The following is a 19,253-nucleotide window of genomic DNA, read 5'->3' on the forward strand; positions in this document are numbered from 1 at the left end:
CTCCTTACATAGAGATAAAATAAAACTTCTGACATTTCTGCTTCCAACGTTCTATGATACCAGTTATGAGTTAAACCCTAGCTTTAAAAAAATATCTTGATGTTTCGTTTCTATAAAATTTGAAAATTGATGGCTAATTCTTACGAGGAGATTCTAGGAAGCAATTGGCAAATGGGTCGCCTGTGAATCCTTGGGGACAAGTGCACACAGCCATATGGTTTACTACTAGACACTCTGCCCCAGTACCACAGGAGCCTGGACAAGGATCTGTACACTTTTGCCTTAGACAAGCTCGGTTACTGGCACATTCTGAATCGATAGTACATTGTGGTCGACAGTTTGGTGGAGTTCCTGTGTAATCATCCATACAGGTACAGCTTGGTAGGTTCGCGTTTCCAACGACACGACACACGGAGAACGGGCCACAGGGTGAAGGAACGCAAGGATTCACTGGTTCTGATACCACTAGAGAAAAATATTATTATTTAGAATATACTGTTATCTCTTTCATGAAATATTGCATTTTGATATATTTCTGACAATCGGCTTTCATGCATTATTTCTTTTCTACAAAACTTTTTAAATAATATGTTTTCATTGTTTTAATTTCTATTTTAATTTTGATTTAATTTAATATTTAAGTCCAATTTATATTGTGTATCGAGGAATTTAAGCTACATATATAGATATTGTAATAAATATAATAGTATTAATTCCAAAATAAATAAGAAAATCAATGATCTGCAATTAAAACCGTCAAGACTTCGAAATATCAATCTTTGAGAATTATTTTTTTTAATTAGAAGTCAGCTTCGAATGGATTAAATAATTTCGCAACAACCGAGACCCAAGTACTCACTTGTAACTTTGAAACATCTAACGAAAGGATCGCCCGTGTATCCTACATTACAGCTACAAATGGGACTGTGATTAATGGCCTCGCATCTAGCATTTATGCCACAAATTCCAGGACAAGGATCGACGCATTTACGATTTTTACAAGCACGGTTCGTTGTGCAGTCTGTGCTGATTGTACATTCTGGTCTGCACATTGGTGGAGATCCCAAAAATGTGGGTGAACATGAACAAATAGCTTGTCCATTGGATGCACGACACTGACTGTTTAGACCGCAAGGAGATGGACTGCAAGGATCAGCTGGTTCCGCTATAAAAATACTCATGTTACAAAACCATGTAGACTTTTAACTTTAATATTATGTCTGAAAAATCAGTGGAACCACAACGATAATTTTACTATTTTCACGATAATTTTCTCTTATATTTCTCAATTTAATTATTACTATATATTTTTCCTTTGATAAAATATCAATTCATGTGATGTCAATTTCATATTAAATTAATAAACTACATACGCTGTTCAAATAATAGAACGTTCGAGTACAGGAAAATTCCAATGAAACAGTCAAATAATAAATCCTCGAATAATAAAGAGAAAAAAATTCTACCATACTAAAAAAACTTACGTGGAGCTTGAATAACGCTACATTGAACGAACGGGTCTCCAGTGTATCCAGACTGACAAGTACACAGTGGAGTATGATTAACAATTTGACAAACAGCGTTATATCCACAGAATCCTGGGCAAGGATTCTGACATTTAGACCTAATGCAAGCTTGATTAGCTGAACAATCGGAATTAATGACACACTCTGGTCGACAGCCTTCATAAGGATTTCCGATATAATCAGCAATGCATTTACAAGACGCTGCACCATTTTGTTCGTTGCACACTGCATTAGACCCACAGGGAGATGGTACACACGGGGTGAATTTCTCTACTGGACTCTGGGCGACTATAAATTTGAAATTATTTCTCTTACAAGGAACTCATTCGAGAACAAAATATTTTTTGAACATTCCATGATGGATAATGAAGATCTGTTTGATGTTTTGTTCATTTCTTACCTAGCTTTGGAATACACTGTACAAATGGATCACCAACGAAACCAGGAGAGCAAACGCACATAGGTGTGTGACTAATTATTCTGCACTCTGCATTGGCACCACAGGAACCGGGACAAGGATCGCGACATTTTTGGTTTATGCAGGCCAAATTCGTGGGACATTCACTGTTACTGATGCACTCTGGCTTGCAATATGGTGGTGAACCGATAAATTCAGGTAGACAACTACAGGAAGGTGAGTTCCCTGATATCTGACATTGAGCGTTGGGTCCACATGGTGATGGCTGGCAAACGTTTATCGGTTCTGGTGGAGCTTGTGCTATAATTATTTCAAAAATGAAGTTTCTTGGGAGGATATTTAAGCGTTTATGGTATATGAAAGATTCAGTCAAATATTGGTACATTTTCTTTTCAAAACAAATAAAGAGATATTTAGAGAGTTAATATAATGAATTTTAGAAATTTTTCATAAAACTTGTATAGTATTAGAAATAACGTAAACTTTCAATTTTTTTTCATTTCTCTGATAGAAGATACTTTAGTAATCGATCATTTAATACAGTATTTGATATAATAATTTTTAATGTAATTTCGTTTCTATTCTAGCTTAATGTCATTTATATTATTTTTTGTATTAGTTTAATTTCATTTGAATTGAAAACTTGTACCATTTTTGCTCTGAATCCCTGCGTTAAAAAAGAAAACTTACGAAGTGGAGTACACCTAACGAAAGGATCTCCCGTGAATCCCTCAGGACAGTGACAAATGGGATTACGATTCGCGACAGTGCAACGAGCTGCCAAGCCGCAAGTGCCCACACATGGATTTATACACTTCTGATTACTACAACTCTCATTTGGTGGACAATCAGAGCTGACCACACATTCTGGACGACAGATTGGTGGGTTTCCTAGGTAGCCTGGTACGCAACTACAAATTGCTTGGCCATTCTTCGCTCGACATTGACTATTAGGACCGCAAGGTGATGGACTGCATGGATTAGATGGAAGTTCGGCTGTTGAAATATAATTACTTGTGAAGAGATTTTCATTTACTCGACATTCTTAACGTAATAAATTATCTTGATCTAACTGACTTTTTAACACGTTCGCTATCAGATGTAATACGTATGTAATAAGAGAAGTAGATAAATTCTTATTAATTTATTTTCATGGAAGATGCTTCTCTACGCAGTTTCTACACTGACTAACTTTTTTAATGTTGCAACATGTTTATCATAGTTATTTTATTAATTGTCCAATATTTACTGTTGTTAAAATGCTCGAGCAGTGCATGATTTTGTTGTTGTCATTTCGAAATAAAGTTTACCAAGGAACGATTGCCATTTCATGCTTCGATAAATAAATAATATGATTTTCATCTTCGATAATCCAATACGACACATAACATGTGTAATGTGTGTAAATATAAATGTCGCTCATATTGATACGTGAAAATTTAATAGTTAGAAAAACAGCGATTGCGAACGTGTTGAATTAAAGAGATAGAAAGTTCATTTTCCAAAATAGCGAAGTACCTATAGCTGGACGGCAGAATGCAAAGGCATTTCCTTCGAATCCAGTAGGACAACTGCACATTGGAACATGATTAACCACCTCGCACATTGCATCAGTGGCACATGCACCGACGCAAGGATCTTCGCACTTATTCTTCACGCAAGCTCTGTTTCGAGGACAATCGTTGTTAAGTACACACTCTGGTCGACAACCGATATTGGAATCTCCGTAGTAATCAGGCATGCAAGAGCAAATTCCATTGTCGCATATAGCATTTGGTCCACAGGGAGATGGATTACACAAATCTATCTCCGATGGTTCAGCTGAAGATTGAAAATATTGAATAAAAATTACTGAAATAGAGTCGATTAAATGGAGATCGAAGGTGCTGATTAAAGAGCTCTTGGAGAAGAACGAATCAAAATGACAAAATAAAGACTAAAAAGAAATGCTAAATAAAGAATATTTCTAAGAAACTATTACTTACGAGGACTGATTAATTGATTGCATTGACTGAAAGGATCGCCAGTGTACCCTTGGATACAGGAACACATAGGAACGTGATTAAATACTCTACACTGGGCATTGAAGCCGCAGGAACCTGGACAAGGATCTCTGCACTTTTCTCCCATACAAGCCTGACTGGGGGAACAATCAGAATTTACTGTACACTCTGGGCGACAATTTGGAGGGCTTCCGATGTAATTTGGCAAGCATTGACAAGATGGACCTCCATTGATTACGCGACATTCTGAATTTACACCGCACGGAGAAGGCAGACAGGGCTGTGAAACATCGACTGCTGTAGGTGGTGTTGGCTCTAAACGAAAAATCACGAAATGAAAAATCTAAGCAATTTAAACTAATATCGAAGTTTAGACCAGTTTCAAAATGGCTTACGTGGAACAGGGAAACACCTGGTGAAAGGATCTCCGGTATATAACTCTCTACATGCACAAATTGGGCTGTGATTCCTAACCACACAAGTGGCGAATGTTCCACAGGAAGAAGGACACGGGTCCACACATTTCTGGTTAACGCACGCGCGATTTGGTGGACATTCTGAGTTTAGAACACATTCCGGGCGACACATGGGAGGTGTGCCTGTGTATTCTGGCAAACATGAACAAACTCCTTGACCATTTACTACGCGACACTGACTGTTCGGTCCGCAAGATGAAGGGTTGCATGGATCTTTGTACGTTGTATCATCTTCTATAAAATTTTAATTACCATCGTGTGAAATATTTTGATAGCCTTCGAAAGAGTGACTCCGTTTTGAATTTTAAAACTAAATTTGATACCAAATGATAGTTTATAATTAGATTTTTTATTGCAAGTTCAAGTATTACTTAATATACTGCTTAATTTTTCGGTCACTCTTTCCATTAATCAAAGTTTAAATTAAATACAAGGACGATTGAGAGTGTATTCGTACCTATTTCACGTATCAAAGTACAATATTGGAAGGGATTTCCACTGTAACGTTGAATACATGTGCAAGCAGGACGATGATTGATAACTTTGCACTCTGCGTTTGTACCACAAGTGCCTGGACAAGGGTCTTGACATTTGGAGCGTATACAGCTCATCGTGGACGGACAGTCGGTGTCAACGACACATTCAGGACGACAACCTTCGTAGGGATTGCCTATATAATCGGCTAAACAGATACAGGAGCCTACACCGTTTTGTTCTTTGCACATCGCGTTGAAACCGCATGGCGATGGGGTGCACGGTGACACGTTGATAGGGACAGCTAAAAATTTTCGAAATAACAAAAATATGATCAGTGAGTATAGTTAGTGTCAAAGATTTCAACTGTTCAAGATGATTGCTATTGCTGTGAATAAATGACATTAACAGTAAAGAATAAGAAATACTGTAGTATTCGTGGGCAATTATTGATGATTGTAATCTGAAAATTGAAAAAGTAGAAAGTAGTGTTTTCAAAGAATCAAAATCTTTAGCAGCTATCATTCAGAGATTAAAAAATAGAAATTAGTATCTTTCAGGAATCAAACAAAATTAAACTAAAAAAAAAAAAAAAAAAATAGAATAGAATATTTTCAAGGAATCAAAATCTTTGGCGATCATAATTGAAAGTTTAAAAAAAAAAAAAAGAAATACTTCATTCTTACGTAGTATAGGTGAACATAAAGTGAAAGGGTCTCCAGTATAGTCGCTGGGACAGACACACATGGGAGTATGACTGACAACACGACACTCAGCGTTTGCCCCACAGGATCCAGGACAAGGGTCTCTGCACTTCTGATTCATGCAGGCCTGCTTACTGGGACATTCGCTATTGCTGGCACATTCAGGTCTGCAATTGGGTGGGGTGCCTATGAATTCCGGTGAACAAGAGCAAGAGGGTGCATCATTGATGACTCTGCATTCTGCATTGGGTCCACATGGAGAGGGTTCGCATGGGTTTTGCGGCACTACAGGCTCGGGTGCTAAAAGTACACGTGTGAATTACGATTATTTACCTTAAAACATTTCGTTGGTCATTGAAATATCAGGGAAAACAAGTCTTACGTTGTGGAACACACTGAACGAATGGGTCACCAGTTAAATCAGGTGGACAGCTGCATATAGGATTGTGATTGACAACATTGCAGGTGGCTCTAAATCCGCATGAGCCAGGACAGGGGTTTACACATTTCTGATTGTTACAAGCTTCTGTCAAAGGACAATCGGAGCTGACTGTACACTCTGGTCTACAAGAAGGTGGTGTACCCAGGAATCCTATTACGCAGGAACAGACGGGTTGTCCATTGATTTCTCGACAGACACTGTTTGGTCCACAGGGCGAAGGTGAGCAAGGATTTTCCTTTTCAACATCTGTCATCATTACAATATGGTAGATATTTAAGAGAGTTTGCTTTTGAGTCCTTAGGACTTGGTGTATTGACGCCTGTCGAGACGGTTCGAAAACCCCTAATTTGTGGCACGACTATGAGTATTGACAGAGACACGCGAAAGTGTGTCTCATTTCTTTTGAAATATCATAGTCGTGACATAAATTTGCTAACATCGTATAAAATAAAAATTTACATACATCTGACAAATTTTCAATATTACAGAAACAATTTAACATAACAAAATCAAGTTAACAAATTAATTAATATCCATAAAATATCTAAATTCTTTTTCTGTTTTAAATATATCAAACTTAATAGATACATATATGTAGTATAACATATATGTAGACTTCTGTGATTAATTATAAAACAGAAGTTAAAATTAAATATACACGAACATAACTGGAAGTATTGTGTTCCAGTCAGTGTGAAGTATGTAACCAACAATTTACTGATATAAATTAAGGGTTGAAAAAATATTGTACCTTCCACGATATTGCACTGAACAAACGCATTTCCAACCATTCCATTGGGACAGTTGCACATGGGTACGTGATTGTATATTAGACATTCTGCATTTACACCACATGTGCCAGGGCAAGGGTCAACACACTTATTTCTTATACAAGCTCTATTCTGAAGACAATCAGTATTCAGTACGCATTCTGGTCGACAACCAACGTACGGATCTCCCTGATACTCTGGTAAACATGTACAAATTCCATCGTTGCAACGTGCATTGGGGCCGCAAGGCGATGATGCACAGGGATCAACGACAGTCGGTTCAGCTATGAAGGAAACAAATGTATCTCTCATGTTTTTTTAAACATATCATAAATTCTATTTAACAAAGTATTTTCAATTTTCTTACTTGGTCTAACCGGGGCAGAATAGCAATTGCTGAAAGGATCTCCCGTGTATCCTTCGAAACACGAGCATATTGGAACGTGATTAAGCACCATACATTGAGCATTGGAACCACAAGAACCTGGACAAGGGTCTCTGCATCTTCCTCTCATACAAGCTTGACTAGGGGAACAGTCAGAATTTACTGTACATTCTGGACGACAGTTTGGAGGGCTACCGATGTAAGTAGGTAGACATTGACAGGATGGTCCTCCATTGACCACGCGACATTCTGAATTTGGTCCGCAAGGGGAAGGTAGGCAGGGTTGTGAAACTTCAATTGCTGTAGGTGGTGTTGATTCTAAATGGGAAATTACGAAATGAAATTTATCTATCTTTAAAGTAATATAATTCTCCTACCACAGATACTATTTGTTTGAGATTATAATGGAACTTATAAAAGCTTGAAGTGAAGTGTAAATGATTTTAGAACATTCCTGACAAATCATGTAACTGATTCAGCTCTATTGCATATTTTCATTATTATCTATAAAATTCAGGCTTCGTGTCGGCAGTAGAAGGTTAAATTACTTTCGAAATATCTTACGTGGAGTAGGGAAGCATCTAGTGAAGGGATCTCCAGTGTATAATTCTCTGCAGGTGCAGAATGGACTATGATTCCTGACTGCACAATTGGCGAATGTCCCGCAGGAAGCAGGACATGGATTAACACACTTTTGGTTAATACATGCGCGATCCTGAGGGCACTCTGAATTTAGAGTACACTCGGGACGACACATTGGAGGTGTACCCGTGAATTCTGGTAGACAGGAGCAAACACCTTGTCCATTTACAACGCGACATTGACTATTTGGTCCGCAAGGTGAAGGATTGCACGGATCCTTATTTTTTGTTTCATCTTCTGTAAGATTTTAATTTTTGTTTTACACCATGAAAAATATTTCTGATAGCTATTAGTTATAAATGGAGGGCTCAGAAGTTAATGAACTCACTTCTCATTAAAAGTAACTTGTACTATACAAATACATTATATTTTCAAAATCTTCAATTGATAAAACAATTTATTCATTATATTATAATTATTATAATACCGATAATTAAACTGTTCAATGTCTGAAGATTTTGACACAATAGTGGACTAATTGTCTGCATGTGAGTTTTAATTATTAAAATAAATTATTCAAAATAACTTGTAAAAAAAGACGAATTCTTTAACAATGTAATAAAAAATATTTCTTTTCATTTTAACTCACATTTCCTTGTATAATTTATTTTAATATTAAATATACTACGAACAATTATCCTATGTCTTTTATCACATGCAATTATTAATATAAAAAAAACTTGTACTGATTAGTTTCTACGTCTTCCAAGTAAACCTTGACTTTTCTTTTCATTAAAGCTTATTGAGGATATATAAAATATTTATCATGATGATATCAAACAAAAAATTTGAAAGTTTGTTCATACCTATCGGAGTAGGAATACAATATTGGAATGGATTTCCACTGTAACCTTGAATACATGTGCAAACAGGACGGTGATTAATAACTCTGCACTCAGTGTTTATTCCACAAGTACCAGGACATGGATCTTGGCATTTAGATCTTATACAACTGAACGTGGATGTACAGTCCGTGTCAATCACACATTCAGGACGACATCCTTCGTAAGGATTACCAATATAGTCAGGTAAACAGGTACATGAACCTACACCATTTTGTTCTTTGCATATTGCGTTAAAACCGCATGGTGATGGACTACATGGGGAAAGATTCACCGGGACCGCTAAAATACGATAAAATAATCAGAAAACTTGAGAAATTGGAGAAAAAAATTTAAATATACTCCAAGTTAAGTCGAAAAATATTTCATAATTCTTACATGGCCTAGATGTGCACTGAGTAAAGGGATCTCCCGTATAATCGCTAGGACAGACGCACGTAGGTGTATGACTGACAACTCGACATTCAGCATTAGCTCCGCAAGATCCAGGACAAGGATCTCTACATTTCTGATTCACACAAGCCATGTTACTTGGACATTCACTGTTACTGACACATTCAGGTCTACAATTGGGTGGAGCACCTATGAATTCTGGCGAACAAGAACAAGAGGGAGCATCATTGACGACTCTACACTCTGAATTGGGACCACATGGAGAAGGTTCGCATGGATTTTGTGGTGCTACGGGTTCAATTGCTAAAAAGAGACAGTAATGATCTTTATATTTTATGTGAAAATTTGTGAGCAAACAAGTATAAGAAATAAATCTTACGTCGTGGAACACACTGAACGAATGGATCGCCAGTGAGTTCAGATGGACAGCTACATATAGGATTGTGGTTCACAACGTTGCAAGTGGCTCTAAATCCGCAAGTACCAGGACAGGGATTTATACATTTTTGATTGTTACAGGCTTCTGTCAGAGGACAGTCAGAACTGACTGTACACTCTGGTCTGCAAGTAGGTGGACTACCTAGGAATCCTGCTACGCAGGTACACACTGCCTGTTCATTGACCTCTCGACAGACACTGTTAGGCCCGCAAGGCGACGGCGAACACGGGTTTCCTTTCTCGGTTTCTATATCATAAAAAGATAGAGAAATAGTATTATGAAAATTTCTTTTAATTAATTTTGCAAGATTAATAACTCTTTTTCAACTAATATTGTTGAATCTTTGCTAATTCTCCAGTTGGTGTCCTTCATTGTTATAATTATTAAATTGTACAGTATTGCATTCAATCTGATATTTTATATTTTATGTGATAAAGTAATAAATAACATTAGATCCCTGTCTAGAGTTAGGGAAAAAAATTCATCAAACTCTACCTTGAAGTATGTTACATTGAACGAACGCGTTTCCAACCATTCCACTAGGACAACTGCACATGGGTATATGATTGTATACTAGACATTCTGCGTTTACGCCGCATGTTCCAGGACAAGGATCGACGCACTTGTTTCTTAGACAAGCCCTATTCTGAGAACAATCTGTATTTAGTACACATTCCGGACGACAAGCTACGTAAGGATCACCCCGATATTCTGAAAGGCATGTACAGATTCCATTGTCGCAACGTGCATTTGGACCACAAGGAGATGATGCACAAGGATCAATTATGGTTGGTTCAGCTATAGAAAGAACGAACGTATGAGCTTAAAAATTCCTTATAATTTTAAAGTTATAATTTTCTTTTAATTTCTTACTTGGTCTAACAGGGACAAGGCTGCAACTGCTGAAAGGATCTCCCGTATATCCTTCGAAACAGGAACATATAGGAACATGATTAAGAACCGTGCATTGAGCATTGGTACCACAAGAACCTGGACAAGGATCTCTGCATCTTTCTCTCATGCAAGCTTGACTAGGAGAACAGTCTGAGTTTATTGTACATTCTGGCCGACAATTTGGAGGACTTCCAACGTAAGTAGCTAGACACTGGCAGGATGGGCCATTATTGATAACACGACACTCTGAATTTGGACCACAAGGAGAGGGCAAACAAGGTTGTGTGCTTTCAACTGCTGTAGGTGGAATGGCTTCTAAATAAAAAAGTTACAAGATAAGAAATCTCTTTAACTTTAAAGCAATTTAAATTATGTTCGAGCTATCTTACGTGGCGCGGGGAAACATCTTGTGAAAGGATCTCCCGTATACGATGGTCTACAGGCACAAATTGGACTGTGGTTCCTGATCACACAGGTGGCGAAAGTACCACACGAAGCTGGACATGGGTTCACGCATTTCTTATTAACACACGCGCGATCTTGAGGGCATTCTGAATTCACAGTACACTCGGGGCGACACATTGGAGGTGCGCCAGTAAATTCTGACAGACAAGAGCAAACTCCTTGACCATTTACTACGCGACACTGACTGTTTGGTCCGCAAGGAGATGGACTACATGGATCCTTGTATTTCATTTCGTCTTCTACAAGAGATTTTGATTTTTACTTTACATCATGGCAAATATTCCTTCTGATTTTTAGAAGCTACTAAATTTATATGTGCGAGAAGAATTTATTAAAATTAGTGGAATTAATATAGCGTGATTGAAATAATAAATATAAATTATTTATAAAAGTTTGGGGAGATTTTCTCGTACCTATTTCTCGAATCAGTGTACAATATTGGAATGGATTTCCACTGTATCCTTGAATACATGTGCACGCAGGGCGATGATTGATAACTTTGCACTCTGCGTTTGTGCCACAAGTACCTGGACAAGGGTCTTGGCATTTGGATCGTATACAGCTCAAAGTCGATGGACAGTCCGTGTCAATGACGCATTCAGGGCGACAGCCTTCGTAAGGATTACCAATATAATCGGACAAACAGGAACAAGAACCTACTCCGTTCTGTTCTTTGCATATAGCATTGAATCCACATGGTGATGGACTACACGGGGAAAGATTAACAGGAACAGCTAAAATATTTTAAAGAGTAACTTAATATCCCCGCAAAAAATTAATATTTTTGTAACTAATAAACCACGAATTTTTATGCAAATTCATATTCTAAAACAACGTAATTTAAAAAATTATATATTATAGAAATGACACTTGTAAGATTTAATGTTACAGAATATATTGTATAATTATATTTTATATAATTTTTCATAATACGTGAGTACTATAAAATTCTCTATCATCGCATGAAAAACCGTAGTTTAGTGATTAAATCCTAATCAAAAAGAAAAAGAATTGTTTCTTAATTCTTACGTGGTCTAGGTGTACATTGCGTGAAGGGATCACCAGTGTAGTCGCTAGGACAGGCACACATAGGAGTATGACTGACAACGCGACACTCAGCGTTAGCTCCACATGATCCAGGACACGGATCTCTGCATTTTTGATTGATACAGGCTAACTGACTGGGACATTCGCTATTACTGGCGCATTCAGGTCTACAATTTGGCGGGATGCCTATGAAGTCCGGTGAACAGGAGCAAGAGGGAGCATCATTGACGACTCTACACTCTGAATTGGGTCCGCATGGAGAGGGTTCGCATGGATTTTGTGACAGTACAGGCTCGGGTGCTAAAAGTACACGTGTAAATTATGATTGCCTTGAAAAATTTCGCCGATCAGTGAAATAATTCACGGAACAAGCCTTACGTCGTGAAACACAGTTGATAAATGGATCGCCTGTTAAATCAGGTGGACAACTACATATAGGATTATGATTGACAACGTTGCAGGTGGCTCTGAATCCACATGAACCGGGACATGGATTTACACATTTCTGATTGGTACAAGCTTGTGTCAAGGGACAATCGGAGCTGACTACACATTCTGGTCTACAAGTTGGTGGTGCTCCCAGGAATCCTGCTACGCAGGAACAGACTGATTGTCCGTTGATCACTCGACAGATACTGTTTGGTCCACAAGGTGTAGGTGAACAAGGGTTTCCTCTCATGGTATCTGTTGTGATGATAATATAATAATTACCCAGAAAGATTATAAGAATTTTTTTATGCTAGTGTTAATAATTCAAATGAAAATGTTGTGGCCGCCAATTTTCTAACAATACAAATTAAGAATTCAAAGAATGGTATCTCTAGTTGTACCTTCGGCGACTGTGCACAGAACGAACGCATTTCCCACCATCCCGCTGGGGCAACTGCACATGGGTACATGATTATAAACCTGACATTCTGCGTTTCGACCACAAGTACCAGGGCAAGGATCAACACATTTATTTCTTATGCAAGCACGATTCTGAGGGCAGTCAGTGTTCAATACACACTCTGGTCTACAACCGATATAAGGGTCTCCTTTATATTCTGGAAGACACGTACAGATTCCACTGTCGCAACGTGCATTAGGACCACATGGTGATAATGCACATGGGTCAATAACAGTCGGTTCAGCTGTGAAAGGAGTTAATTTGTTGTCTCATATTCAAACGTTTTACATGTTCAACGGAATTATATTTCTTTAGCTATCTTACTTGGTCTGACAGGGGCGGGATAACAATTGCTGAAAGGATCTCCAGTGTATCCATTGAAGCAAGAACATATAGGAACGTGATTCAGCACCGTGCATTGAGCATTGGAACCACAAGAACCTGGACAAGGGTCTCTGCATCTTTCTCTCATGCAAGCTTGACTAGGCGAGCAATCTGAGTTTATTGTGCACTCTGGTCGACAATTTGGAGGGCTTCCGATGTAATTTCGTTGGCATTGGCACGATGGACCTCCATTAACTACACGACATTCCGAATTTGGACCACACGGGGAAGGCAAACAAGGTTGTGAAATTTCGACTGCTGTAGGTGGCGTAGTTTCTAAAAGAGCAATTGCAATATGACAAATTGTACAACATAAATGTTTTTAACAGAGAGACTTTCGAATATCTTACGTGGAACGAGGAAACATCTAGTGAAGGGATCTCCGGTATATGATTCTCTGCAGGCGCAGATTGGACTATGGTTTCTCACTACACAAGTGGTGAACGTGCCACAAGAAGCTGGACATGGGTTCACGCACTTTTGATTAATACACGCGCGATCTTGAGGACACTCTGAGTTCACAGTACATTCAGGACGACACATAGGAGGAGCACCAGTGAATTCTGGCAGACAGGAGCAAACTCCTTGACCGTTTACTACGCGACATTGACTATTTGGTCCACAAGGCGAAGGGTTACATGGATCCTTGTATATATCATCTTCTATGAAATTTTAATTAACCAAATGCAAGAAATTGGATATTTAATAAATGGATAAGGGTGATATTTAATAAATAAAATTAACGGTTTATTCATACCTATTCCACGAATCAGGATGCAAGATTGGAAAGGGTTTCCACTAAAACCTTGAATGCAAGTGCACGCAGGGCGGTGATTAATGACTTTACATTCCGCGTTCGTGCCACAGGTGCCTGGACAAGGATCTTGGCATTTGGATCGTATACAGCTCAATGTGGATGGACAGTCAGTATCGACGACACACTCGGGACGACAGCCTTCGTATGGATTACCAATATAATCAGACAAACAAGAACACGACCCAACTCCGTTCTGTTCTTTGCATATTGCGTTAAAACCGCATGGTGATGGACTACATGGAGATAGACTGACAGGGACAGCTAAAACGATTCAAAATTGTCAGAAACATTAACACCTGAAGAACAATCTATCAAATTTTTAAAAGATGGAAATTCTTCGTAACTACGTATATTTGGAAAATTAAATAGTTGAGAAAAGATACATCTATTCTTACGTGGTCTAGAAACACATTGAGTGAAGGGGTCACCGGTATAGTCGTTAGGGCAAACACACATAGGTGTATGACTAATAACGCGGCACTCCGCGTTAGCTCCACACGATCCAGGACAAGGATCTCTGCATTTTTGATTGATACAGGCTTGACGACTTGGACATTCGCTATTACTAACGCATTCAGGTCTACAATTTGGCGGTGCTCCTACAAATTCCGATAGACAGGAACAAGAAGGAGTATCACTGATGACTCTACATTGGGAATTGGGACCACACGGAGTGGGTTCGCACGGATTTTCCGGCACTACGGGTTCAGGTGCTAAAAATATGAAGGACAATTATTGTTTCGTCTCGTAAAAGTTCTTTTAAGAAATCATATCTAAAAGAGCAGATCTTACGTCGTTGGACACACTGAACAAACGGATCACCAGTCAAATCTGGTGGACAGTTACATATGGGATTATGATTGACAACGTTGCAGGTGGCTCTGAATCCGCATGAACCAAGACACGGATCAACACATTTCTGATTGCTGCAAGCCTGTGTCAAGGGACAGTCGGAGCTAACTATGCACTCTGGTCTACAAGTTGGTGGTGCTCCTAAGAATCCTACTACACAGGAGCAGACAGGTTGACCATTGATCTCTCTACAAACACTGTTTGGTCCGCACGGAGAAGGTGAACATGGGTTTCCTTTTATGGTATCTATGACGTAGTAAAGATTTAAAGAGGTGTAAGATAATTTGGTACATTTAGAACTATAAACATTTCTCAATCTCTACCTTGGAGTACTGTGCATTGAATAAATGCATTTCCAATCATTCCACTAGCACAACTGCACATAGGTACGTGATTATACACGCGACATTCTGCATTTAGACCACATGTGCCGGGGCAAGGGTCGACACACTTGTTTCTTAGGCATGCTCGATTTTGAGAGCAATCTGTGTTTAGTACACATTCCGGTCTACAACCCATATAAGGATCTCCTTGATATTCTGGAAGACACGTACAGATTCCACTGTCGCAACGTGCATTAGGACCACATGGTGACAATGCACAAGGATCAAGTACAGTTGGTTCAGCTACGAAGAATAAAATACAGTTTTACAAATATTTTACAATTTTGAGATTTCAATTTTATTTTAATATCCTTACGTGGTTCAACGGGGGCAAGAGTGCAACTGCTGAAGGGATCTCCCGTATATCCATCGAAACACGAACAAATAGGAACATGATTAAGAACCATGCATTGAGCATTGATGCCACAAGAACCTGGACAAGGGTCCCTACATCTTTCTCTCATGCAGGCCTGATTGGGAGAACAATCGGAATTCATTGTACATTCTGGTCGACAGTTTGGTGGGCTTCCGATATAAGTTGATAAACATTGACAGGATGGTCCTCCATTCACTACCCGACATTCTGAATTTGGACCACATGGAGAAGGCAGACAGGGTTGTGAAACTTCGATCGCTGTAGGTGGAGTTGCTTCTAAATAGAAAATTACGAAATGAGGAATCTATTTGACTTCAAAATATTTCAAATTAGCTTCACTGTGTCTTACGTGGAACGGGGAAACATCGAGTGAAGGGATCTCCGGTGTATGATTCACTGCAAGCACAGAATGGACTATGATTTCGGATTACACAAGTAGCGAACGTGCCACAAGATGCTGGACACGGATTCTCGCATTTCCGATTGACACACGCGCGATCTTGAGGACACTCTGAGTTCACAGTACACTCAGGACGACACATGGGTGGTGCACCAGTGAATTCTGGGAGACAAGAGCACACCCCCTGACCATTTACTACGCGACATTGACTATTTGGTCCACAAGGTGAAGGGTTGCACGGATCCTTGTATATATCATCTTCTATAAGATTTCAATTTAAAATTAAGTAAAAATTTTGTGCAACTTTTAAAAATACATGAACTGAGATTTTTCCATCTAATTGCAATTGCATATGAAAATTTCTTCGTACCTATTTCACGCATCAAGGTGCAGTATTGGAATGGATTTCCACTGTAACCTTGAATACACGTGCAAGCAGGACGATGATTTATAACCCTGCACTCTGCGTTTGTGCCGCAGGTTCCTGGACAGGGATCTTGGCATTTGGAGCGAATGCAACTTAATGCTGATGGACAGTCTGTGTCAATGACACATTCAGGGCGACATCCTTCGTAGGGGTTGCCAATATAATCGGGCGAACATATGCACGAACCTACGCCGTTTTGTTCTTTGCATATCGCGTTGAAACCACACGGCGATGGGGTGCACGGAGAAATATTCACTGGGACAGCTAAAACGTTTTAAAAAATAATTCAACATCCTGAAGATACCGTATGTTGGATTAAATCTGAAGAAAACTGCGGAAAGAAAGTTCTTGATTCTTACGTGGTCGAGGTGTACATTGCGTGAAGGGATCGCCAGTATAATCATTAGGGCAAACACACATAGGTGTATGACTGACGACACGACATTCGGCGTTAGCTCCACAAGATCCTGGACACGGGTCTCTGCATTTTTGATTCACACAGGCCAATTGACTGGGACATTCACTGTTACTGACACATTCAGGTCTGCAGTTGGGTGGAGCACCTATGAATTCTGGTGAACAAGAACAAGAGGGTGCGTCGTTGACGACTCTACATTGAGAATTGGGTCCGCACGGAGAGGGTTCGCATGGGTTTCGTGGCATTACGGGCTCTGGTGCTAAAAATATATGAGTTATATTTCATTAAATTTGTTAAAAAAATCAGAAGGCTTTTTGAAGAAATCAAATGACAGGAATCGATCTTACGTCGTGGAATACATTGAACAAACGGATCACCAGTAAGGTCCGATGGACAATTGCATATGGGATTGTGATTAACGACGTTGCAGAGAGCTCTGAATCCACACGAACCAGGACAAGGATTTACGCATTTTTGGTTACTGCAAGCTTCTGAGAGGGGGCAATCAGTACTGACTATACATTCTGGCCTGCAAGTCGGTGGTGCACCCAGATATCCTGCCACGCAGGAACAAACTGGCTGTCCATTGATCTCTCGACATATACTGTTTGGTCCACATGGCGAAGGTGAACAGGAATTCTCGTTTACGGTATCTGTTGTTATCAAAATATGAAATAGACAATCACAGAAGTATTAGAGTAGAATCAAATATAAGAAGCCCTTCTAATTGTACCTTGGAGCGTAGTACACTGCACAAATGCATTTCCAACCATACCGTTGGGACAACTACACATGGGCACGTGATTGTATACTAGACATTCTGCATTTACACCACATATACCAGGGCAAGGATCGATACACTTATTTCGCAGACAAGCCCTATTTTGAGAGCAATCGGTGTTCAGTACGCACTCTGGACGACAACCAACATAAGGATCTCCCTGATATTCTGGTAAACATGTGCAAATTCCACTGTCGCAACGTGCATTAGGGCCACAAGGTGATGATGCACATGGATCAACTATTGTTGGTTCAACTGTAAAGGAAATATAGGCCCTCAGTATTTAAAAAATTAATCAAAAGTACTGCTTTTCCTGAAATTTTCTTACTTGGAGCAGGATTGCAACTGTTAAAAGGATCTCCAGTGTATCCGTCCAAACAGGAACATATAGGGACATGGTTCAACACCATACATTGTGCATTAAAACCGCAAGAACCTGGACAAGGATCTCTGCATTTTTGTCTCATACAGGCTTGATTAGGAGAACAGTCAGAGTTCACTGTACACTCTGGACGACAATTTGGTGGACTTCCAACGTAAGAAGGTAGACATTGACAGGATGGACCACCATTAATTACGCGACATTCAGAATTCTGACCACAAGGGGAGGGCAAACAGGGTTGTGAAACTTCAACTGCTGTAGGTGGTGAGGCTTCTAAAAAGGCAATTATAATATCAGAAATCAACTTAGCTTCGAAAGTAGTATAAATTAAGTTTGAACTGTTCTGAAATATCTTACGTAGAACGGGGAAACATCTAGTGAAAGGATCTCCGGTGTATGATTCCCTGCATGCACAAATTGGGCTATGATTTCTTGTCGCACAAGTGGCGAACGTGCCACAAGAAGCTGGACACGGATTCACACATTTCCGATTGACACACGCGCGATCTTGAGAACACTCTGAGTTCACAGTACATTCAGGACGACATATAGGAGGAGCGCCAGTGAATTCTGGCAGACAGGAGCAAACTCCTTGACCATTTACTACGCGACATTGACTATTTGGTCCACAAGGTGAAGGGTTGCACGGATCCTTGTATATATCATCTTCTATAAGATTTCAATTTAAAATTAAGTAAAAATTTTGTGCAACTTTTAAAAATACATGAACTGAGATTTTTCCATCTAATTGCAATTGCATGTGAAAATTTCTTCGTACCTATTTCACGCATCAAGGTGCAGTATTGGAATGGATTTCCACTGTAACCTTGAATACACGTGCAAGCAGGACGATGATTGATAACCCTGCACTCTGCGTTTGTGCCGCAGGTTCCTGGACAGGGATCTTGGCATTTAGAGCGAATGCAACTTAATGCTGATGGACAGTCTGTGTCAATGACACATTCAGGGCGGCATCCTTCGTAGGGGTTGCCAATATAATCGGGCGAACATATGCACGAACCTACGCCGTTTTGTTCTTTGCATATCGCGTTGAAACCACACGGCGATGGGGTGCACGGAGAAATATTGAATGGGACAGCTAAAAAGTTGTAAAATGTTATTTGTATGATTCTAAAAGAATTGTTAACCATAATAAAATAAATCACGAAAAGCAAGATATAATAAAACTTTTGGCAACGAGAAGTCAATTAAAAAATAAGACAT

General features: G+C 39.3%; 1 protein-coding gene across 1 annotated transcript in view; it reads right to left on the bottom strand.

The window, feature by feature from the left end:
• Positions 1-19,253, bottom strand: part of LOC122536446 — a 117,745-nt gene that overhangs the window by 20,926 nt on the left and 77,566 nt on the right. The window contains exons 70-108 of the mRNA XM_043668821.1: positions 18,808-19,128; positions 18,387-18,698; positions 17,976-18,302; positions 17,600-17,902; positions 17,214-17,519; positions 16,808-17,125; positions 16,392-16,712; positions 15,971-16,282; positions 15,562-15,897; positions 15,186-15,488; positions 14,803-15,108; positions 14,406-14,723; positions 13,951-14,271; positions 13,544-13,855; positions 13,134-13,469; positions 12,751-13,053; positions 12,299-12,604; positions 11,903-12,220; positions 11,287-11,607; positions 10,798-11,112; positions 10,388-10,723; positions 10,010-10,312; positions 9,455-9,760; positions 9,061-9,378; positions 8,647-8,964; positions 7,763-8,077; positions 7,181-7,516; positions 6,795-7,097; positions 5,984-6,289; positions 5,584-5,901; positions 4,881-5,201; positions 4,343-4,657; positions 3,930-4,262; positions 3,463-3,765; positions 2,635-2,940; positions 1,927-2,244; positions 1,485-1,814; positions 860-1,165; positions 145-465 (exon numbers count right to left, since the gene is read on the bottom strand). Of these exons, the coding sequence (XP_043524756.1) occupies positions 145-465; positions 860-1,165; positions 1,485-1,814; positions 1,927-2,244; positions 2,635-2,940; positions 3,463-3,765; positions 3,930-4,262; positions 4,343-4,657; positions 4,881-5,201; positions 5,584-5,901; positions 5,984-6,289; positions 6,795-7,097; positions 7,181-7,516; positions 7,763-8,077; positions 8,647-8,964; positions 9,061-9,378; positions 9,455-9,760; positions 10,010-10,312; positions 10,388-10,723; positions 10,798-11,112; positions 11,287-11,607; positions 11,903-12,220; positions 12,299-12,604; positions 12,751-13,053; positions 13,134-13,469; positions 13,544-13,855; positions 13,951-14,271; positions 14,406-14,723; positions 14,803-15,108; positions 15,186-15,488; positions 15,562-15,897; positions 15,971-16,282; positions 16,392-16,712; positions 16,808-17,125; positions 17,214-17,519; positions 17,600-17,902; positions 17,976-18,302; positions 18,387-18,698; positions 18,808-19,128 (12,327 nt within the window). The remainder of the gene's footprint in view (positions 1-144; positions 466-859; positions 1,166-1,484; positions 1,815-1,926; positions 2,245-2,634; positions 2,941-3,462; positions 3,766-3,929; positions 4,263-4,342; positions 4,658-4,880; positions 5,202-5,583; positions 5,902-5,983; positions 6,290-6,794; positions 7,098-7,180; positions 7,517-7,762; positions 8,078-8,646; positions 8,965-9,060; positions 9,379-9,454; positions 9,761-10,009; positions 10,313-10,387; positions 10,724-10,797; positions 11,113-11,286; positions 11,608-11,902; positions 12,221-12,298; positions 12,605-12,750; positions 13,054-13,133; positions 13,470-13,543; positions 13,856-13,950; positions 14,272-14,405; positions 14,724-14,802; positions 15,109-15,185; positions 15,489-15,561; positions 15,898-15,970; positions 16,283-16,391; positions 16,713-16,807; positions 17,126-17,213; positions 17,520-17,599; positions 17,903-17,975; positions 18,303-18,386; positions 18,699-18,807; positions 19,129-19,253) is intronic.

Source organism: Frieseomelitta varia, unplaced genomic scaffold (genome assembly GCF_011392965.1).
Source record: "Frieseomelitta varia isolate USP_RPSP 00005682 unplaced genomic scaffold, Fvar_1.2 scaffold_835, whole genome shotgun sequence".
NCBI classification, from domain to species: Eukaryota; Metazoa; Arthropoda; class Insecta; order Hymenoptera; family Apidae; genus Frieseomelitta; species Frieseomelitta varia.